The sequence below is a fragment of the Ambystoma mexicanum genome, chromosome 11, assembly GCF_040938575.1.
Source record: "Ambystoma mexicanum isolate Mex_15411 chromosome 11, UKY_AmexF1_1, whole genome shotgun sequence".
Classification (NCBI taxonomy): Eukaryota; Metazoa; Chordata; class Amphibia; order Caudata; family Ambystomatidae; genus Ambystoma; species Ambystoma mexicanum.
In genome coordinates, this window is record NC_090934.1 from 985,070,775 (window position 1) to 985,089,113 (window position 18,339).

An 18,339-nucleotide genomic window follows, 5' to 3' on the forward strand; every position below is an offset into this window, starting at 1 on the left:
ATTTGTTATTTGTTTGTGTCCCCACCTGGCCCCTCGTTCTATTCGTTCCCTCTGGTTTTCCCCCTCTCTGATATTGATTTCTATGGACCTACTGCCCCCGAACAAAGGGCCACCCCAAAACCAACTTGTTTCAGTCGCCGCCGATCCGCCTGGATGGTGCGTAGGAACCTGGCTACTTTACTCTCGACCTCGTTGTCAAAGCACGGTGCGCGCAAGACAGCTTTGCTGCATTATTCTTACTCCAGCTGCTGCCATCCCGCTCATTAAATGATCACGAGGCATTGAAGGGCTAGCGTTACAAAGAATGAAATGTGCATGACGCGTAGTCTGGATACGTCGCTAGGTCCGTTTCTCTAATAGGAACTGCTCTCTGCCATTGCATCAGAACTGTGAAAAAGAACGAGCATGGAGTCTGGAGTGCAGCAGAGTGAGTGAGGGTATGGGTTGTGTCGAGGTATGGGTTCCCGTCTTTCAGATATCAGCGTCGGTGTTGCCATTTGCTCCCGTGTTGGATTCTGCTACATGCGGTACACATTCGAAGATGTGCAACCCATGGCAGGCGAACTGGTGTATAGCAAGCATGATCTCAAAATACACATGGACAAGCGATCACAGGGGCTCCCTTTGCTCTGGAAGTAGAAACTGCCAGAGAAAGTAGGGCACTGTTTGAAGCAGATAGTACAGGGGACTCCGAGTCAGGTGCTGTCACAGCACCGCAGATGCATTTAGCTCCATTGGCACACTCTAAACAAGCTTCCTGCCAGTTCCATTGTCTGACATCTGCTAGGAGTCCATCTCCATCTGTACATGTTCCATTGCACAGCTTCGCTAGGTTACAGCTTTTCCTATTTCACCAGCTTGGTTTCTTCACCTGCACTTCATCTTTCAAACACACCTCCTCACCACTACAGGAGAAGTATCACGTTTTGTTTTATAACCGTGGCATTCGGACACCTCCGTGTCCCATACCATGCAAATAATGCTCAGCCTTAATTTTGGGGCTATATTGAGTGTTGAAAGTGCTAAAACCTCACGTCTGAACATTGAAAACAATGTTGGGCACAGATTTATTTGCAAATGAAAAAAAAATATTCAGGCACAACATAGCAATAAGATATCAAGCAACGGGTAGACCATGCAGGGCCATACTCAGTACTCTAATAGGTAATATTTTGAAGTGCCGTTTTTAACGCCCTTTTTGGGAGTGAAATTATTTTTTTAGACAGTCAAAAAGTAACTTCCATTCCCAATGGGATTGTTTTTATAAGTGAGTAAAACATGTTTTTGTGGTAACTATTTCTTTGCACCTAGTTAGTCATACACATTTAAAAGATACATTTTTCATTCTTCAGATCAGACAGTAATAATAGGGTCTTCCTGTAGAACTACTGGTCCAAATATCCATGTGACTGTGTGGGTGAAAGCAGGGGTACAGGAATCTTATGTCTCAATTTCCCATTTTTATGTTGAGAGTATTTTTACTCTCTCTTTTTCTTTTTTGAGTTTTCCCCCTATTTTTTGGTTGTATACTTGGCTGATGTACTTGTATATATGCTGGCCATATTAAAATTGGGGCAGCCCTCCGTTTCTGCGTGGGTCCAACCCTGACTACCTAATTGTCCCTTGCAAAACAAAAAAGACCAGAAAACGAACTGGTAATTTCAAGTCCCAAGCAGACACTGCGTGTTTTGATTACGGTACTGTCAATTTTGTCTTTAGGAAACGAGTAACTATAACATGTAAGTGGGGTAAAGTGCCTCCATACTGTGTACTCGAAATGTGAAATGAACGAAAAAGACCTAGGCTCAATAGCCTTCGTTGAGGGTTGCACACCCTAAAAACCACTGTGTGGTTGGTTTTCTCAGAAATAAATCTTTTTTTAGTTTGATGCAAATTCTTCAATTGTTCACCGCATTGATCATAGGCAGTGGTTCCATTTTTAGTGTATTTTTTAATTTATAAAAACAGTGGCGCAGATGTTAGTCGGACCAATGCATTTTAGACCATATTGTTCTTTCTTCCGGGTCTATAGTATTCATCTAATAACAATACATCAGTAATGTACACTAATACATCAACAGATAAAGATATATTGCAAGCCACACGATTCATTTATCAACATAAGTACACAGTCCAGAATTAACAAATGGCAACGTGACGAACACACAGAGAAAACATGTAGGGAAAAATGAAATACAATGAAATGCGAGGCATCATATTTTGATTTCTAAGCGCTAACTGTGATCATCATTGTTGTGAATGAAACCTTTTAGGAATAATTCAGATAAGTTAACTCTAACCGTTGTTTGATTTTTTTTGTTATGACTAATACTTGTATTCCGTTCCTAATCACATAACACTAAATCAGGGAGATAGATACTCCTATGTGGCTGAGGCAGAAATTGTGCGGTGTATAGACGAAGAGTGTATCGAGAAACACTGCTATGCTATCAGAGAACTGACTGGGCGTCAGCTATGTCTGCCGACTTTAGGTATATTCGTTGGGGGTGAACTTCATGATGCAACCTTTAACCTATGTAATGTCAGGGGAAGCAACATTATAACCTTTGTCTGTGGGCTGGGTGACGCAATGGCTAGGTCTTGTTTTTTTAATGACTATCTGCTTTTCACCAAAGCCAAAAAGTGATGTGTGTGTATATAAGGTTTTAAATAAAACGTAACCGCTAGCTGCTCAGAGAAATTATATTGGCCAGGATTAATTCATGCAAACGGCACAGTTCTTTTGGATCGGATAGTATCGGGCTGTAACGATGCAAGCAGTAGTCTGCAAACCTGGAGCAGCAGGTGGTATCCCATACATGTCTTGAATGGTGTGGGAGAGTGGAGGAACGGTTTTTATGGAAGTTGTCAAGCTTCTAGGTTACGAAAGCTGACCCCATGCTGAAATCCCTGCACCACCCCACTCACAAACTGTGTAGCAGATGGAGATTATATGGCCAGTGTTCCCTAAACTGATGTGGGGCACAGAGGTGCTAAGATTAAATTAGGCTGTCAGACTCCTTACACAGTGAAGGCCCACGAAAGCTTTCTTGCCAACCAAATATTGTATTACTTAATTTATTTTACTTTTCGTGTAGGAGCGTACCATGGCTCACAATTGATGGTGTCATGAGAAATGGCTAGACTAAAGGGCATTTCAGCATGTGATGTGCAACATAGCATTTATCATGTAAATTGTTATACATGGACCAAACATTGTGGTATATGAAACCATGCATGAGACCATGCATGAGTGAGGCTTTTTTTGTAGTTAGCACTTCACTTATTCAGTTCCAGGTTATTCAATTTTTGTCAGCCAAAGAAAATACAATCTTTTTATGTAGAGTGATTTGCCCAGGACCACACAGACTTCTGCCATTAACCAGTCTATTTGTGTGCCAAAGGTTTTCTGGTGGTACTGTTTGCAAATGTTTATGCTCCACATTGCATATTTGTGTGTTGTGTCTTCAGTTGTCCTGGTAAATGATGGATGTTTGGCAAGTCCATACGTTTTAGATCACAACTGTATGCTTGTAAAGTATTTGCAGTTTGTTTTTACAAAGGACTGCCTGTACCAGAATACAATCTAATGGCAATCTAAGAGCCAACCTGAGATGCCTGTAATATGCATGTGTTATGTATATGTTATACAATATTTCTGCTGTGCCCATCACCACCGTAGTGGTCAAACAGCAGCTGAATTTTGTCCGAGAGGTGACATATTATGACCTTGCTTGGGTGCCAGAGTCTGTGCATAGTGGGGAAGACGGTTGGGGGGAGAATAGGAAAGGTAGATTAGCCAACAGGCAAACTAATTCAGTGAAAGTGCAAACATATGAATGAGGGGGAGGAGATATGGTTGTGGTAGTATGCATGCATGTTTCTTAATCTGATTACTTCTCTGTAAGCGTGAAACAGACCTTAATTGAATGCACAGCTCGGCATAAAGCAAAGGCTCTATTGTGATGGCAAAATCTAGGCCAGGCGATGCATGGGATTTACCAAACTGTGTGACAAAACCATTTGGTCAGCATTTTACAAATAAATCAGTTTTATTGTTTTGGATAATGTTGCAGTCCCCCAAAAATGCAAACCTTACAGTAAGCTACACCAAATTGTGGTTTAGAGTTTTAGAAAATGTTTGTACTTGGTAACCGTCAATTTCTTTCAAGAAGCTGCAGTTGTATGCATTTGTGCTGTGCACATATTTGACCTGCAGAACAAATAACTGATGCTTTTTGTAATTTCACCATACACCTGCTTTCAAAAAAGGACCCTCAATCTCTGAAAACATCAAAGAAGGGCAGAGAGTTTGCTTTTGGAAATATGTCTGATTTGCGAACAAGAATTTCATTTAAATCTATGGAAAGTTGCAATCTTGTGATGTGGACTTGGGAGACAGGCCAAAATGGGGAAGGCCATGTGGGAAGACATGAGGCAAAGCCACAGTTTTAGGCCTACGAATCAACAGACCCGGTGAGAGTGCGTTGTGTAGCCAGACGGACTATGTTCCCCCTCTGGTAATACGGGCTGGCTACACCAAATAGTGGGAAAACCAATGAACACAACAAAGTCTTTGCAGAACAGATTTATTACAGGCATAGAAATAGACTTATTGCCAGCAGTGTACATGGGGCACACTGGACATGGATGTTTGCCTGCACTCTGCTGCAGCCATCAATGCCCCACCCTAGCCATGTGTCAAACATACTAGCTAGGCACAACCGCTTGCATGGGACCGATAGTCTGGGGGAGTACCCTTGGATGCAGGGGGGAGAAGGGACCCAAGGGAGGAAGGGAAGGGTATGGAAAAGGTCGAGTGGGGAGGCTGATCGGAAGGAGGAGAGAGGGCGAGGGAGATGGGGGAGAGAGAAGAAATAATGCACAGCTGGGAAGTAGTGGGAGAGAGAGAGACTGGGAAGCGAGGAGGCACAGGGATTCAGAGACGGAGAAGCCAACTGGAGGAAAAATAGAGCAGGTTGGGGGAGAGGGAGGAGAAAAAGGGGAATAACGGAGAAGGGAAAACAGGGACAGGGTACCTGCTGAAAGGGCCTCCTCAGCTTCTCTGCCCCCACCAGTCTGCATACCACCTACAGCAGCCAGAGAGAGAGAGAGAGCTCAGGTTCTCTCTTCAAATGCTTTTAAGTCTGTCGTTCCCCCTCTACTCCACAGCCAGGCCCACACCCACCCCCATGATGGGCACAACAGATGGAACCCATTTCTGGCTGGTTGCAGGGCCTAGGGAGGCTTGGTGAGAGGACAAAGGGGAGGAAACTTACAGAGTGTAGGACACAAGCCCCTTCAGAGCCCCCCATCCCTATGAACAGGGGGAACTAGTTTCTGTGCTGTTCACAGGGCTTGGTGACAGGAAGGGGGTGAACATTACAGGGTGTATGACCAGTGGGAAAATGGTAGACCAGATTGTTAGATTGCTATTACTGGGGAGGGAAGGTGGTTCTCAGGAAGAGATGTACAGGGCAAGCCCTAAGCTGTAGATTACACTGGCTGTAAATGCTGGTAGCTGTTGACTGGTAACAGGTTTAAAAACAATGGGAACTGGTTTCTGGGGGAATGGAGTCCTGGGGCAGGAGCATGGCTGGAGTTGCACAACTTCCATACACATACCACACGGTGCAGGGGATACCGAGTGGACTAAACACAATAGCAGGAACTCGATACAGGTCCGCATACATAGCAAGACAGGGTCTCGCGCAGACATACAAATCTCTCCTTCTCTCAAGACAATGTCTGCTAGTCATACAGTGCAGGAACACAGGTTAAATGGTGGGCTATGACCACTGTGCCAGAAAACCATCAACTATAGAGGTCATAACATACAGTATAATACGGAGTGAGCCGGCAATGTTGGAACGAAGTACAGTGAAGCATCAATGCAAATACCAAATGCAGGACGAAATACTAACCTAGGAGAACACCCAAGCACTTGGCAGAAATAAACTACGAGTGTAAACAGCACAAACACAGTAGTCGGGGACAAATGGGTAGATTCATAGGCAGGGGAAATTAATATACAGTCACATACAGCGCAAGATGGAAAATACATTTGGGGAAAAAAGTCACGCAATACATTTGTAAAATGGAAAATACAGAAAGCCCACAGTAAACAAGTGATATATTTGTGAAACACAGGTAAAGGCTGTTAGGGCTCAACACGTGGAGACTGCAATTTCCACAGGCAATTCTTTCAAAGCTGCATGTTAAACTGAATGCGTGCTGCTATTTTTCATGTTGCCCATTAAATCAGCAGGTTTGCACATAATGAGCAGTTGTAATAACATGTTTTAAACAAATACACTAAACCTGGCCTTTAGCGATTACTTTACATAGGCGCTCTACATGCAGTAACATTGTGTGACAAGAGGTGGGAATGTCACACTGACATGTTAATGGTCCTCCATCACACAGCTGATGACTCTGCTTTTGTCTGCTCTCAGCTGATGATCCAGAACAATGAAGGCTAATATAAGAAGGTTTCCCGGCTGAGCTCTACTCTCTGTAGATTTTTGCAATCTCCGGAGGGGGATCTGCCACCTCTGGATTTTCCAGGTTTAGTTTGGGGTCAGGGGGTGGGGGAGAACTTCCAGCCTCCACATAGTCATTGCCCCTAGTGTCGGCTGTGAGGAGTGCCATATACGTACTAAACAATGTAACTGAATGCTGCTGTTGCTTGGTACACCTGTATTGCGCATGCCCTCTGGCATCGTAAGAGCAAGGAAGTGAGTGCCGTGCTCTTATGAGGCCTGTATGAAGATTATGAGGGTCATTATGAGGTGGGCGGTAAGGGATTACTGGCACTGGGAAGGGCACCTGTGCCGGTAATCCCTTACCGCCCTACTACGAGGTCCCTTAGCGGGTCCTGTTATGGAAGGGACCCGTTCAGGGACTTCAGAGCTAATAACGGGCCCGCTAATAGCTAATTAGCCCTATGGGGGTTCAAATGGGAATGGGGAAGGGTTCCTGGAATGGGGATTTACCGGATCCTCCAAGGTCGGAATGACTCGGTAAGTCCCTATTCCGGGAACCCGGACCCGTGATGCGGTAAGGGGGTAGCCATGGCGCTAATGGTGCCATGGCTGCCTCCAACCTCGTAATGACCCCCTATATGCCCATGCTTGCCCCTTTTTTATGACTGTGCTTAGGTCAACCACAGTACATGCTCATGCTTCTCCCCCTTTCATGCTTCTGTGCCCAAATGAAATCTTGCGATCTAGCATGACAATATATCTTCATGCCCCCCCGCCCTCTCCATGATGTGAGTGCGCAAGGCAAACCATTCAGTCTGTCTCAACAATTTATTTATGTACGTCCCACATTCTGCCTTGTGTTTCTCTGTGCCAACAGACTGGAAAAATTATGCCTCCCTATTCCCCAAAACTCACACATTCTCGCAAACTAATATTTTTTCTTTGAATGATCTTTTTTATGACTGGTCCGTGGGCACATCTCCAACCTATGTTTTTTTTTAATTTTTTTTTTAACAACTTTATTTAACGTTGCACGAGGTAAGCACATACAAATCATACAGCATATTTAGCACATTACATGCATACATATCATGGTACCATAATTTCGGTATTTTCACTCTCCACCTTGTCTGTTAAATATTGCTTATACCTGGCCCATATATTCCTCGGTTTTGAGGAGGGCAGCACCGAATCAATATACAGTTCTTCTGTATCTTTAGTCCATAGCATGTCGTTGTCCCAATCTGCCTTCGTCGGGGGGGTTGCACTTTTCCACCTCATAAGTATCACTCTCTTTGCAATCAATAAGCCAAGGTTTAGCAGCTTTCGCCAGGTTGGGTCCATTTTCCCTGTCACGCCCAATAAACATAACCGTGGTAACCATTCTACTGGTTGATCTGCCATTTCGTCTAGAGCTGCACACACCTCCTTCCAGTATTCGCCTAATTTTATACATGCCCATAGCATATGATGAATGTTTGCGTCTTCAGCCCTGCATCTTGGGCATTCCCCCGACAGAGCGGGGTAAATTAATCTGAGCTTAGCTGGGGTGTAGTGGGTGCGGTGTACTATTTTGTAGTGTATTAGCCTATACCTGGCGTTGCAGGATATATGTTTAGTGAGTTCACAGATCTTAGCCCACTCGTGATCATCGATTTGCTGTTCGAGATCCTGTTCCCATTTGGCTTTGGATGCGCTTTCAGGTATCGGGCGTGTTTGCATTATAACTTTGTACAGTGCTGAGGCTGTGATTTTCTGTGTCCTCCCTGTGAACATATACCCTAATCCCATATTAATCTCCGGTTCATTGGGAAAGGTGGGGAGTAATTTTCCCATCGTTGCTTTCACCCTCATATATTGTTTTTTATAACAGTTGGACCTTCCCACCGTTTCCTGGATGTCTTCCCATTTTACAAAGAGCTTTCCTGAGAATAGTTGTCCCCACTGGGATATACCTTTGGAAGACCAGTGTGTGGCCACTTCCCCGTCTAGAGTAAATGGTGTCCGAGGATCTCCCCAAATCGGCATACTCGGATGATATAGCCTGTCTTTACCATATATGTCTGCCAGCTTGACCCAGGCCGTAACCGTCACCTTAGTGGGGTCTATGGAGTTATGATGTGTGTGTGATGTTGTGGTCATTTGGTGTAGTGCGGTAATTGCCTCTTGTTCAGTTGTGCCTAGCGATGGGGTACCTGGATCTATGAAGACAGCGGCCCATTGCGCTGTGTAGTGCGCCTGTGCTGATAAGTAATATAACTCTAGGTCAGGTGCTGTTAGCCCCCCTCTGGTGTATGTGTTTGTTAACAACCTCCAGCTCAGCCTGGGGTGCCCCCCCCACACAAAGGAGATACACGCACCACTCATCCTTGTAAACAGGGCTCGGCCCGGCCAAACCGGCACAGTGCTAAACAAATAAAACAGTTTTGGTAACACTATCATCTTAATAAGGGCTATTCTTCCCATCATCGAGATTGGTAGAGCGTCCCAACGCTTTATCTTAATACATAATGCGTCCGCCAGCGCGCTATAGTTAAGGCCCGTGTCAATTGTGCTGTTCTGGCTATGTGTGCCCCCAGGTATTTGATATGCACAGGGCTCCAAATGAGGCCATGTAGATCATTAGGTACCACGGTATTTTTTGTAAGCGGGAAGATCTCCGATTTGGATCGGTTAAGACGCAGGCCCGAGAAGTCTCCAAATTTATTAACTTCAGCGAGAATTTTGGCTAGCGTACGATCTGGATCCCGTAAGTACAACAAGATGTCGTCAGCATAAAGATTGATGATATGGAGTCTACCCTCTACCCTCAGACCAAATGTGCTGTAGCGTGACCGCAGTATATCCGCTAGTGGCTCTATCACCAGGGCAAACAGCAGTGGCGATAGAGGGCATCCCTGCCTGGTTCCACCGAATAATTCTAATATCTCCGTCAGAGTGCCGTTGACTCTAATCTTGGCGTAGGGATGCGCATATAGTACCCGTATCCACTTCATGATATAAGGGCCAAACCCATAATTTCTAATAACCCCGAATAGAAAGGGCCAATAAACTGTATCGAATGCTTTATGCATATCAAGAGACACTGCCACTCCCTGTGTTTCGGGGGCTAATTTGGACAATATATTGTAACATCTCCTAATATTCGTTGCCGTGGATCTGCCCAGGATAAACCCCGCTTGGTCTTGGTGGACCATATGGGGCATAAGTGATGAAAATCGGGTTGCCAGTATTTTCGCAAAAATCTTCGCATCCGTATTAATTAATGACAGGGGTCTATACGAGCCGCATTCCTCTGGTGATTTACCTGGTTTGAGTAATAGTGTAATCACCGCCTCCCTGGTGGTCTCAGGTAATTCCCCTTTGTCTAAGGCCTCTACCCAGACGGCGTGTAGCCTAGGAACCAAGATAGAACTGAATTCCTTATAAAATTCTGCTCCGAGGCCATCCGTCCCTGGGGCCTTACCGTTAGGCAAGGCTTTTATAGCTTCTGCTATCTCTGCCTCCGTTATCGGATTCTCAAGTGATTCTCTAGTAACATCTGCTAATAATGTTGTTGGTATGCGGGAGAGATATTCATCAATCTCCTCTTCCGTTGCATTACATTGAGGGGAGTACAATGCCTTATAGTATTCATAGAACACCTCCTGTACTCTAGCATTGTCGGTGGTAACTGTGCCGTCCTTTAGCGTTATGCATGGTATTGTTGCATGGCCCCCCTCACCCCTTATTGTTCTGGCTAATAGTCTACCTGGGCGCTCACTTTCCCCGTATCTGCGGGCAGCTCTTGGCCTGTCGAAATATCGGATCTCACGGTCCGCCTCTTCCTTGTATTCGTCTAATTTTAGCTTAATCTCCAAGCTCAGTTGTGCGGATGATGTGTGTGCATATAACGATTGAAGAGAGGCTATGTGTGTTTCCAGGCGCGCCAATCTTCCCCTGATATCTTTGAGGACTCCCGCCTCTGTGGAGATTGAGTTACCACGAATACAGACTTTAAACGCCTGCCACAATATGGCCTGTCTAGCTACTGAATTCTCATTTATGTCAAAATAATCCTGTATGTATCTTGTCAGTGCAGTTTTGTACACCAGGTCTTGTAGGGCCGCCGGTTTGAATTTCCATGGTGCTCTCCCCACTTTAGCATCTGGAATGCACAGCGTTATCTGTATCGGGGAGTGATCAGAATATGTTCTGGGATAGATGTGTACGTTCTCAGTCCATGTTAACACCTCATCATCTACCAGCCATAGATCAATTCGAGAATGCATGTCATGTACAGTGGAGTAATATGTATATTCCCTTTTCAGCGGGTTTAACACCCTCCATACATCCTTCACATTCAGGTCAGCCATGTGGGTGAGTATATTCTGCGCCGCTCTCGACAATGCCCTCTGTTGTGTTGAGGTACGATCTAGATGTGTGTCAAGAATCGTGTTAAAATCCCCCCCGATTAACAATCTGGCCGTGGGATAAGATGCAAGTTTTCCAAATAATGTTGTATAGAACTCTGCATCGTCTATATTGGGGCCATATACATTTAATAGGACCACCTCTTTGTCACCTAGGGTGCCATGAAGTAGTACGTATCTTCCTTCAGGGTCACAATCGGCGGTGCTGCAAGTAAACGGGAGGGCTTTATGAATTAAAATGGCCACCCCTCTAGCCCTTTTGGAATATTTGGTGTAGTACTGATGCGTCCCCCAATGTGCAACCAATGGACCCGCGTACTCAGGCCCTATGTGTGTTTCCTGCAGGAAGATGATTTTAGGGTTCTGTCTGTTGACATAGGCAAATATTTTCCTCCTCTTGACTCGAGCCCCCAAACCTCTAACATTCCAGCTCAGCATTTTAATAGTGCCTGTGTCGTGTTCAGCCATTATCTATAACACAGGTGTGGCCATGTGTTTGATGGTGTATGTGTAGTGCGTGCTCTAGAACCAAAGTGCTATGAACCAACGTGCTTTTTGTTCTTAAACTTCCCAATGCAGAACCAATTCCCGCAAAACCTTTCCACACCCTCCCCCCTCCCTCATAGTTCCCCGAACTCCAACTATGTACTTCAATGTTTCCCCACCCCCTCCCATCCCACATATTGTGCACCTGCTACAGGGGGAACTGTGGCGAGTGCAAGTGCCCATGCCTTTTCGTTTCGTTAACTCAGTCCAGGTTCTTCATGTTGCTCTCACTGATGATGACACATGCGGGACTTTCTCCGATCTTCGTGATTTGCAATGGTCGATATTTCTTCCCTATTACTTCCGGCTCCCTTGGAGGGGGCCCTGCTATTACATGAGTCTAATGTTCTCCATTGACGTGCTTGTTGTCGGATAACCCTCTAGTTCAGGGGACATTTCCATTCGTCTTTTGTGCGGTTGGCTCGGGTATATGGGTTTCAATGAAATTTGCCGCCTCATCTGGGAACGTGAAGAAATATGTTTTGTTTTGATGCTGGATTTTCAATCTTGCCGGGTAGAGCATTGCATATTGTACCTGACGGGCCCGGAGTAGTTTCTTGACCTCTATGAACTGCTTTCTCTCTTGCTGAACCGCCAGCGTGAAGTCTGGGAAGATGCGGATAACGCTGGTTTCCCATCTCAACTCTTGCTTTTCTCTAGCAGCCTTCAGGATTAAGTCTCTGTCACGATAATTTATCAGTCTCGCTATTATAGGCCTAGGGTATGCACCCGGTTTCGGTTTTGGGGCGAGCGATCTATGTGCACGTTCTACAATGAACATTGCCGACCATCCAGGGTCCCCCAGAAGATTGCGAAGAAGGTCCTCCACTGCCTTTTCCATGGATCCTTTTATTGCTTCCTCCGGTATTCCGATAATGCGGATATTATTTCGCCGGGATCTATCCTCCAAATCCTCGCATTTAGCTTTTACTGTTCCCAGTTCGATTGCCATCGTGGAAACTGTGGTCTTCAAGGTCTCAAGTGCATCTTCCGCGCCAGATATCCTCGTCTCTGCTTCGGTCATTCGTGATGTAGTTTTATCCAGCTGTGATCTGATAGTGGCAACGTTCGCTGTTATTCCATCGAGTTTTTCGTTTAGGGAGGAGAAGCCCTGTTGCATAGCTAAAAAGACCGCCTGGGGGTCCATCATCGGTGGTGGAGGAGCCATTTGTTCCAAGGGGGAAACCTCCTCTGTTAACGTCCGCTCGGACTCCTTCCGCATTGTCGTTGTATATCTGTCAATGGCTCCTGTTCCCTTCTTTGGTCCAAAACCTTTGGGCATCGTTCTTATTTCCTCCCTGTCAGAAGCCCCGGGTCAGCGAACTCCAACAAGTAATCGCCTTGGGATTTGCACTGTGGTCAGAGGGTGCCCTATGTTTCCCGAGGGGTTGGCGTGAGCAATGTCTAATCTTTCCTCGGCACAATACTCAGTATTTCGGGGGCCCTTTACTGACGGTGGTATCGCTTAATCAATGCATTAACTATACAGTTCTTCGCGGGCGAAATTGCCGTAGGCCTCGCACATGGGGTGAATCAGGATGTGTTTTATATCATGAGACCTCCGCCGTTTCAATGTGTTTTCCTAAGCCCCCCTCCTGTCTGTTCGCCAAGGCTGCTATTCCCATGTCCCGGGATCAGGGCACAGTTCAGTGTTCCTTCAGTTCCTGCCCATATGGCCTTGCCCAGCTTAATGCGTAGTTTGGGAGGACCCAGTCCAGCGCGGGGCCCAGGGACCAGCCACAGGGCTGTGACTATCACCACCTCCCAGCGCCTCGGTGCGCTCACCGTAGTGGCTGTCGCCAGATGGGGTACCCGCCAGGGGGGGCCCGGCTTCCTACAATTGTCCGCCTACCTTGCAAGTTCCCCAGGCAGCCGCTGCAGGGCTCTGAGATGTCCGCCTGGTTCCAACAGGCTCGAGAACGTCCTCGAACCCCCTCCGTGGGAGCGTGTGCACCTTGCTCGGGGTTCGCTGTTTCCCAGTGCGGGTGCTAGTATGTCAGCCCCGCTGCAGCGCCCGCGGTCCTCTTCTCGTGTCTATCTGGGCGCAGCCGGTGGCATCAGGAGGAGTTCTCCACTACTCCTCGTCTTTCGGATCATACGCGGCGCGTCTGCCACGCGGCTCTGTCGGTTGTTTCCCGGCCGCTGCTCGCGTAGATTGGGGCCAGGCTCCTCCCACCTTTCCGGGCCGCGCCTCAGGCTGCTCCGTCCTTCGGCGCGTGTGTCGGTGGTGTGGCCGCCGCTTCGGCCCTACACCAGCCCGGGTCCTGAAACCCCGCCGGGCGGTTCTGTATACCCTGCCACACGTCTCTGGGGTTTGTCGTGAAGAACCGGACTATATCGACGGATATCTCGGCATTACGGCCCTCGTCCTCGCCGGAGCTTACACACGAGCGGCCATTTCCAGTCGTGCGCAACAGCGCCCCCTACTATTCTCATCTCCAACCTATGTTAATACCTGATGTCCTGTCCACAAAGGTTCCATATCCCATAGAAAGTTATGAGGGACCAAACTTGGAGCTCCAGCGAGAGTTCCTCTTTGCATGCTGAGGCTCCAAACCAGATGGCCTCATGGCTTCCTAAGTACCACCTAATGCCTGCAGGGGCCAGAGTCCCTAGAAGAGTAGGCAGTCGAGAGGCTATCCCATGCAGGGACTAACTTCATTGAGACACAGTGAGTGTCTCTAGTTTCACTGGATTTTAAATAGATGTACTCATTGTATTACTTTATAAGGATTAAGGGTAGGGACGGCCTTCATTGAATTCCTACAAATGCAGTTTGCACTAGCAAATACTCTCAATGTCATGTTAACCTGCTCCACATTCAGAAAATGCATCAATTTCGGACTCGCCACATGTCAAAAACTCTAATCTCCACCATTGCACTCAGCAAACTAGACTATTACTTGTTCCTAATCTTTGGCCTTCCTCACTATTCCTCCTTCCCTCTAGACGAAGTCCAAAACTTTGCTACCCCACTCCCTACAACCTACCCAGATCCTCCCTCACTTCCGCCTAATGACAGCATGGTGATTGTCTCTCTGTGTACAACTAACCCCTTTTTAAGTTCCTTCTCAGTCTACAAAGGAATCAATGGCCTTGCTTCTCTGTATGTGTCAGACTGTACCTCCTTTCTACTCACCATCTCGATCCCTCTGCACTCAACTTCATTGTCCCATCCCCCAGTGCCTCCTATCAATTCCGCTCTTTATCGACCTGCTCCATTGGAATCTGCTGCCCAGGCCAGGCGACCTGTGGATCTTGTCGAAGCTCAGGCCTGAGCTTCACTTACTTGCCAAAAAGGGAGCTCGCTTCACTTTTCCACCATCCTCCGTACCTGACCCCATCACTGCACCTGGTGCCACGTTTTGATGTCATTTAGTATATTTGTACAGTGCTCTTTCATTTTTTTAAATTTGAAATGTATTTTTATATTTACTTATTAAGCTTGGCAGTGCAACAGAGAACAGACTGTAACATAGTAGAGCAGTGAGTCCACATATGATATACATCCACGAGCGCGAGTCAATCAAAATGTGTCATAGAAATTGTAATACATGCCGAATAACCAATGACGGGAAGAGGGTATGACGGCGCACCAGCCTCGTCTCCCGAGTCTGCAGACAAGGAGGACATGTAAAGGCGGAAGGAGCCCCAAATGTTCCTTGGTCTAGATTTGCTCGGTTGCAGCAGTAGCCAACACTCCTCAGTGTTTGACGCCCATGTGAGAGCACGGAGCCACTGGTCATGTGTAGGGGATCTAGGCCGAAACCGCAACAGGAGGATACAGCGGGTTGCAAGAAGCAGACCCAGGCTCGCCAATCTCTTGAAGTCGCGATTTAATGCGGGGAACTCATAAAAGAGGCAAGTTAATGGGGACTGGGTGATAATACTCTCTAACATCTTTGAGGGGGATGTACATACTGCCGTCCAGAACCGGGTGAGCTGAGGGCATGACCATAGCATGTGTATGTAGTCTGCATCAACAGACTTGCATCTTGGGCATGTAGGTGAGTGGTCTCGTGACATATACGTTGTAGCCCGATCGGTGTATGGTGGAACCTATGCAGTATCTTGAACTGAATTAGTATGAAACGAGAGTTAAGAGATGGTCTGCGAGCGGGTACACATGTATTCCCAGCGCTGATCGCACACCTCAACACCCAGGTCCCTGGCCCAGGATTCCCTGAGTTTAGTAAACGGTGGGGATGCCCTACTTTGAAATGCAGTGTATAGTCTAGAGAGCTTCCCCTTAAGGGTTGCAGTGTTAATTATTTCTGATAGAATCGGGTCGTTTTGTGGGATAGCAGGGAAGTCAGGGAGTCTGACTTTAAGGGCGCGTCGCAGGCGCGAGAGGGCCTACCCCGTAGCAATCAATGCAGGTCATACCACTTGGTGAAGCAGCCCTGTTAAAATACATCTCAGATAGTAAGCAGCCCGGCTGTCGGCCTTCGGTCCACAGTCGCAGCGTCCACCTGGTGGGAGTTAGGCAGGAAGTTCCAGAGAGGGAAAGTCCCTGTGGAATGGGCGCACGCCGCCAGTTTCCACAGCTTGACCAAGGCCAGGACTGTGGCACCAAAGGGATCGGAAGGTTAAAATCTAGCAACATAGGGGGGGGAGGACCAAGGAGTGGATATCATAGCCGTCTGCAGCGGAGCGCTCCAGTTTAACATGGAGGGGAGGGTCAGCAGGCATAAACCCAGAATGTTGCGAAATGGGCTTGGGCAGCTATCCAGTACCCCTCGTAGTTGAAGGCATCAAGTCTCCCTTTCTATACTGGAGCTGTTAATGTTATCAGTTTCAGACGGACCGCACCAGAGTGCCAGAGGAAGTCATTGATGGTTCGAATAAGTGTTGTAAAAAATTCTCGGCCCGGCCATATCGGGATATTTAGGAATCTGTACAGTAGTTGAGGCAGTACCACCATTTTAAGGATGGCGATCCTGCCCGCTAGAGTAACTGGAAGTTTCGCCCAACCTGCACACTTCCGGACGAGATTGGCCAAGTATTTGCCATAGTTTGCATCGTATAGTGTAGCAGGGTCACATGTGATTACTACGCGCAAGTACGTGATCTCTAATTGCGCCCATGCAAATCCCTGGAGGTCCGAGGGGAGGGGTGGTGGCCTCCGTCGGCGGGAAAAGCACGGATTTGGTACAGTTTACTTGGAGGCCCGACAGTTCGTCAAAACAAATAACGTCTCCCAGTATTGGGGAAAGGTTTAGCTCAGGTTGGCGGATGAAAAGTAGGTCGTCATCCGCATACAGTTAGATGATCTCAGGTGGACAGGCAACCGTAGGCCTCTGTGTGCATGTCGTTGTCGTATACTGTCGGCCAATGGCTAAGGCGTAAATTAGCGGCGAGAAGGGGCAGCACTTTCTCGTGCCTCTTGCTATCAGGAATTGAGTTGAACACAGGTGCAGCGGGGGCGGAGTACAGTAATATGATCCAAGCTCTAAATTGAGGTCCGAAGTTGCATTTCTCAAGTACCTGCCATAGAAACCCCCATGAAACTGAATCTAAGGCTTTTTGCATGTCTAGGGTTGCTGCGACTGCTTGAGTTCTAGGATCACAATAGAGGGTTAATATGTTGAATAGTCGACACAGGTTGTAAGAGTTAGAGCGGCCTGGAATGAAACCCGACTGGTCCGGGTGTATGATGTAACGCATGTGTGGGACCAGCCATAGGGCAAAGGGGCAAAGACTTTAGTGTAAAATTTAGCGTCACAGTTAATAAGTGAGAGAGGACGGTAGGAGCCACACTGTGTGGGGGTTTACCCGGTTTAGGCAATACTGTTATTATCGCTTCACAGAGGGAGGGGGGTAGAGTACCTGTAAGGCATGCCTTGTTCCACAGGGCCAATAGTGGTGGGATGAGGCGGGATTTGTAATTCTTATAAAACTCGATGCCTTTCCAGAAGCCAACGAGTCTATGGCGTTTGATATCTCATCAGATGTGATTGAGACATCAAGGGCGTCCCTAGTCTCAGAGGAGAGGTCCGAGAGCGGAAGACCGTCTAAGAACGTACTTAAGTCACCGTCATTGGCTGTGTCAGTATTGGTGTAGCGTTTCTCGTAAAAAGAGCACAATTCGGCGTTGACCTCCTGTGATGACAGGGCCAGGGTGTCATCGGCTTTTTCTATCGCCAGGATGTGTGATGTGCCCCTTTCGAGCTGGATCAGCCTAGCGAGAGCCCGGCCAGGGCGTTCCCCCTCCCTGTATCTCCGTGCAGACTGGGTGATGTCTAAAAATGTACGCTTGCGTTCCACATGGGCTCGGAACACATCGGTTCGGTACCTATATCGGTGAGCGTACCGGCTGATTGTGTAGAGGTGTACTGAGTCTCGAGGAGGGTGAGTTTAGTTTCACTTTTAGTAATGTCCCTTCTGATAGTCCGGAGGATCCCTGCTTCTTTAGAAATCGTAATTCCCCTAATTAATATATGTCTTGAATGCCTCCCATAAGGTGGCTTGAGATGTGACCGTGCCAGAATTTAGAACAAAGAAATCGTCAATATCAGTACCCAGTTCGGATTCAAAGCTATCTCCAACAGGGAGTGTGGCTTTAGTCTCCATGACCGGGTCTTAGGTTCGTCTGTGGTCCATCTCAGGGATATTGTCACTGGTGACTGGTCAGAGAACGTCCTAGCAAGGATAGAGACATGGGTGATAGTCGTAAGTAGGGTTTCTGTAATAAGCCATCTCTCAATGCGAGAATGAGTCATGTACTGACGAATAGAAGGAGAACGTGCGAGAGTCGGGGTGGAGCAGTAGCCATGGATCGGCAAGTTCGAATTGGACTTGCAGGTCAAGCATAGTTTTATCCGCCTTGGATAGTTGACATGCTTTGGAGCCAGATCTGTCATAATGGACATCGAGGATGGTATTGAAGTACCACC

At 47.2% G+C, this 18,339-nt stretch overlaps 1 protein-coding gene across 2 annotated transcripts in view; it reads left to right on the forward strand.

Annotated features, from left to right (window-relative positions):
• Positions 1 to 326: 326 nt before the first annotated feature.
• CARS1 (cysteinyl-tRNA synthetase 1) overlaps positions 327 to 18,339 on the forward strand; it is a 1,125,505-nt gene continuing 1,107,492 nt past the window's right edge. Inside the window, exon 1 of one of the 2 annotated variants that reach the window (XM_069624151.1) lies at positions 327 to 427. In XM_069624151.1, the coding sequence (XP_069480252.1) occupies positions 406 to 427 (22 nt within the window). In that variant the 5' untranslated portion in view covers positions 327 to 405. The remainder of the gene's footprint in view (positions 428 to 18,339) is intronic. The other variant, XM_069624150.1, reaches the window with a different exon arrangement.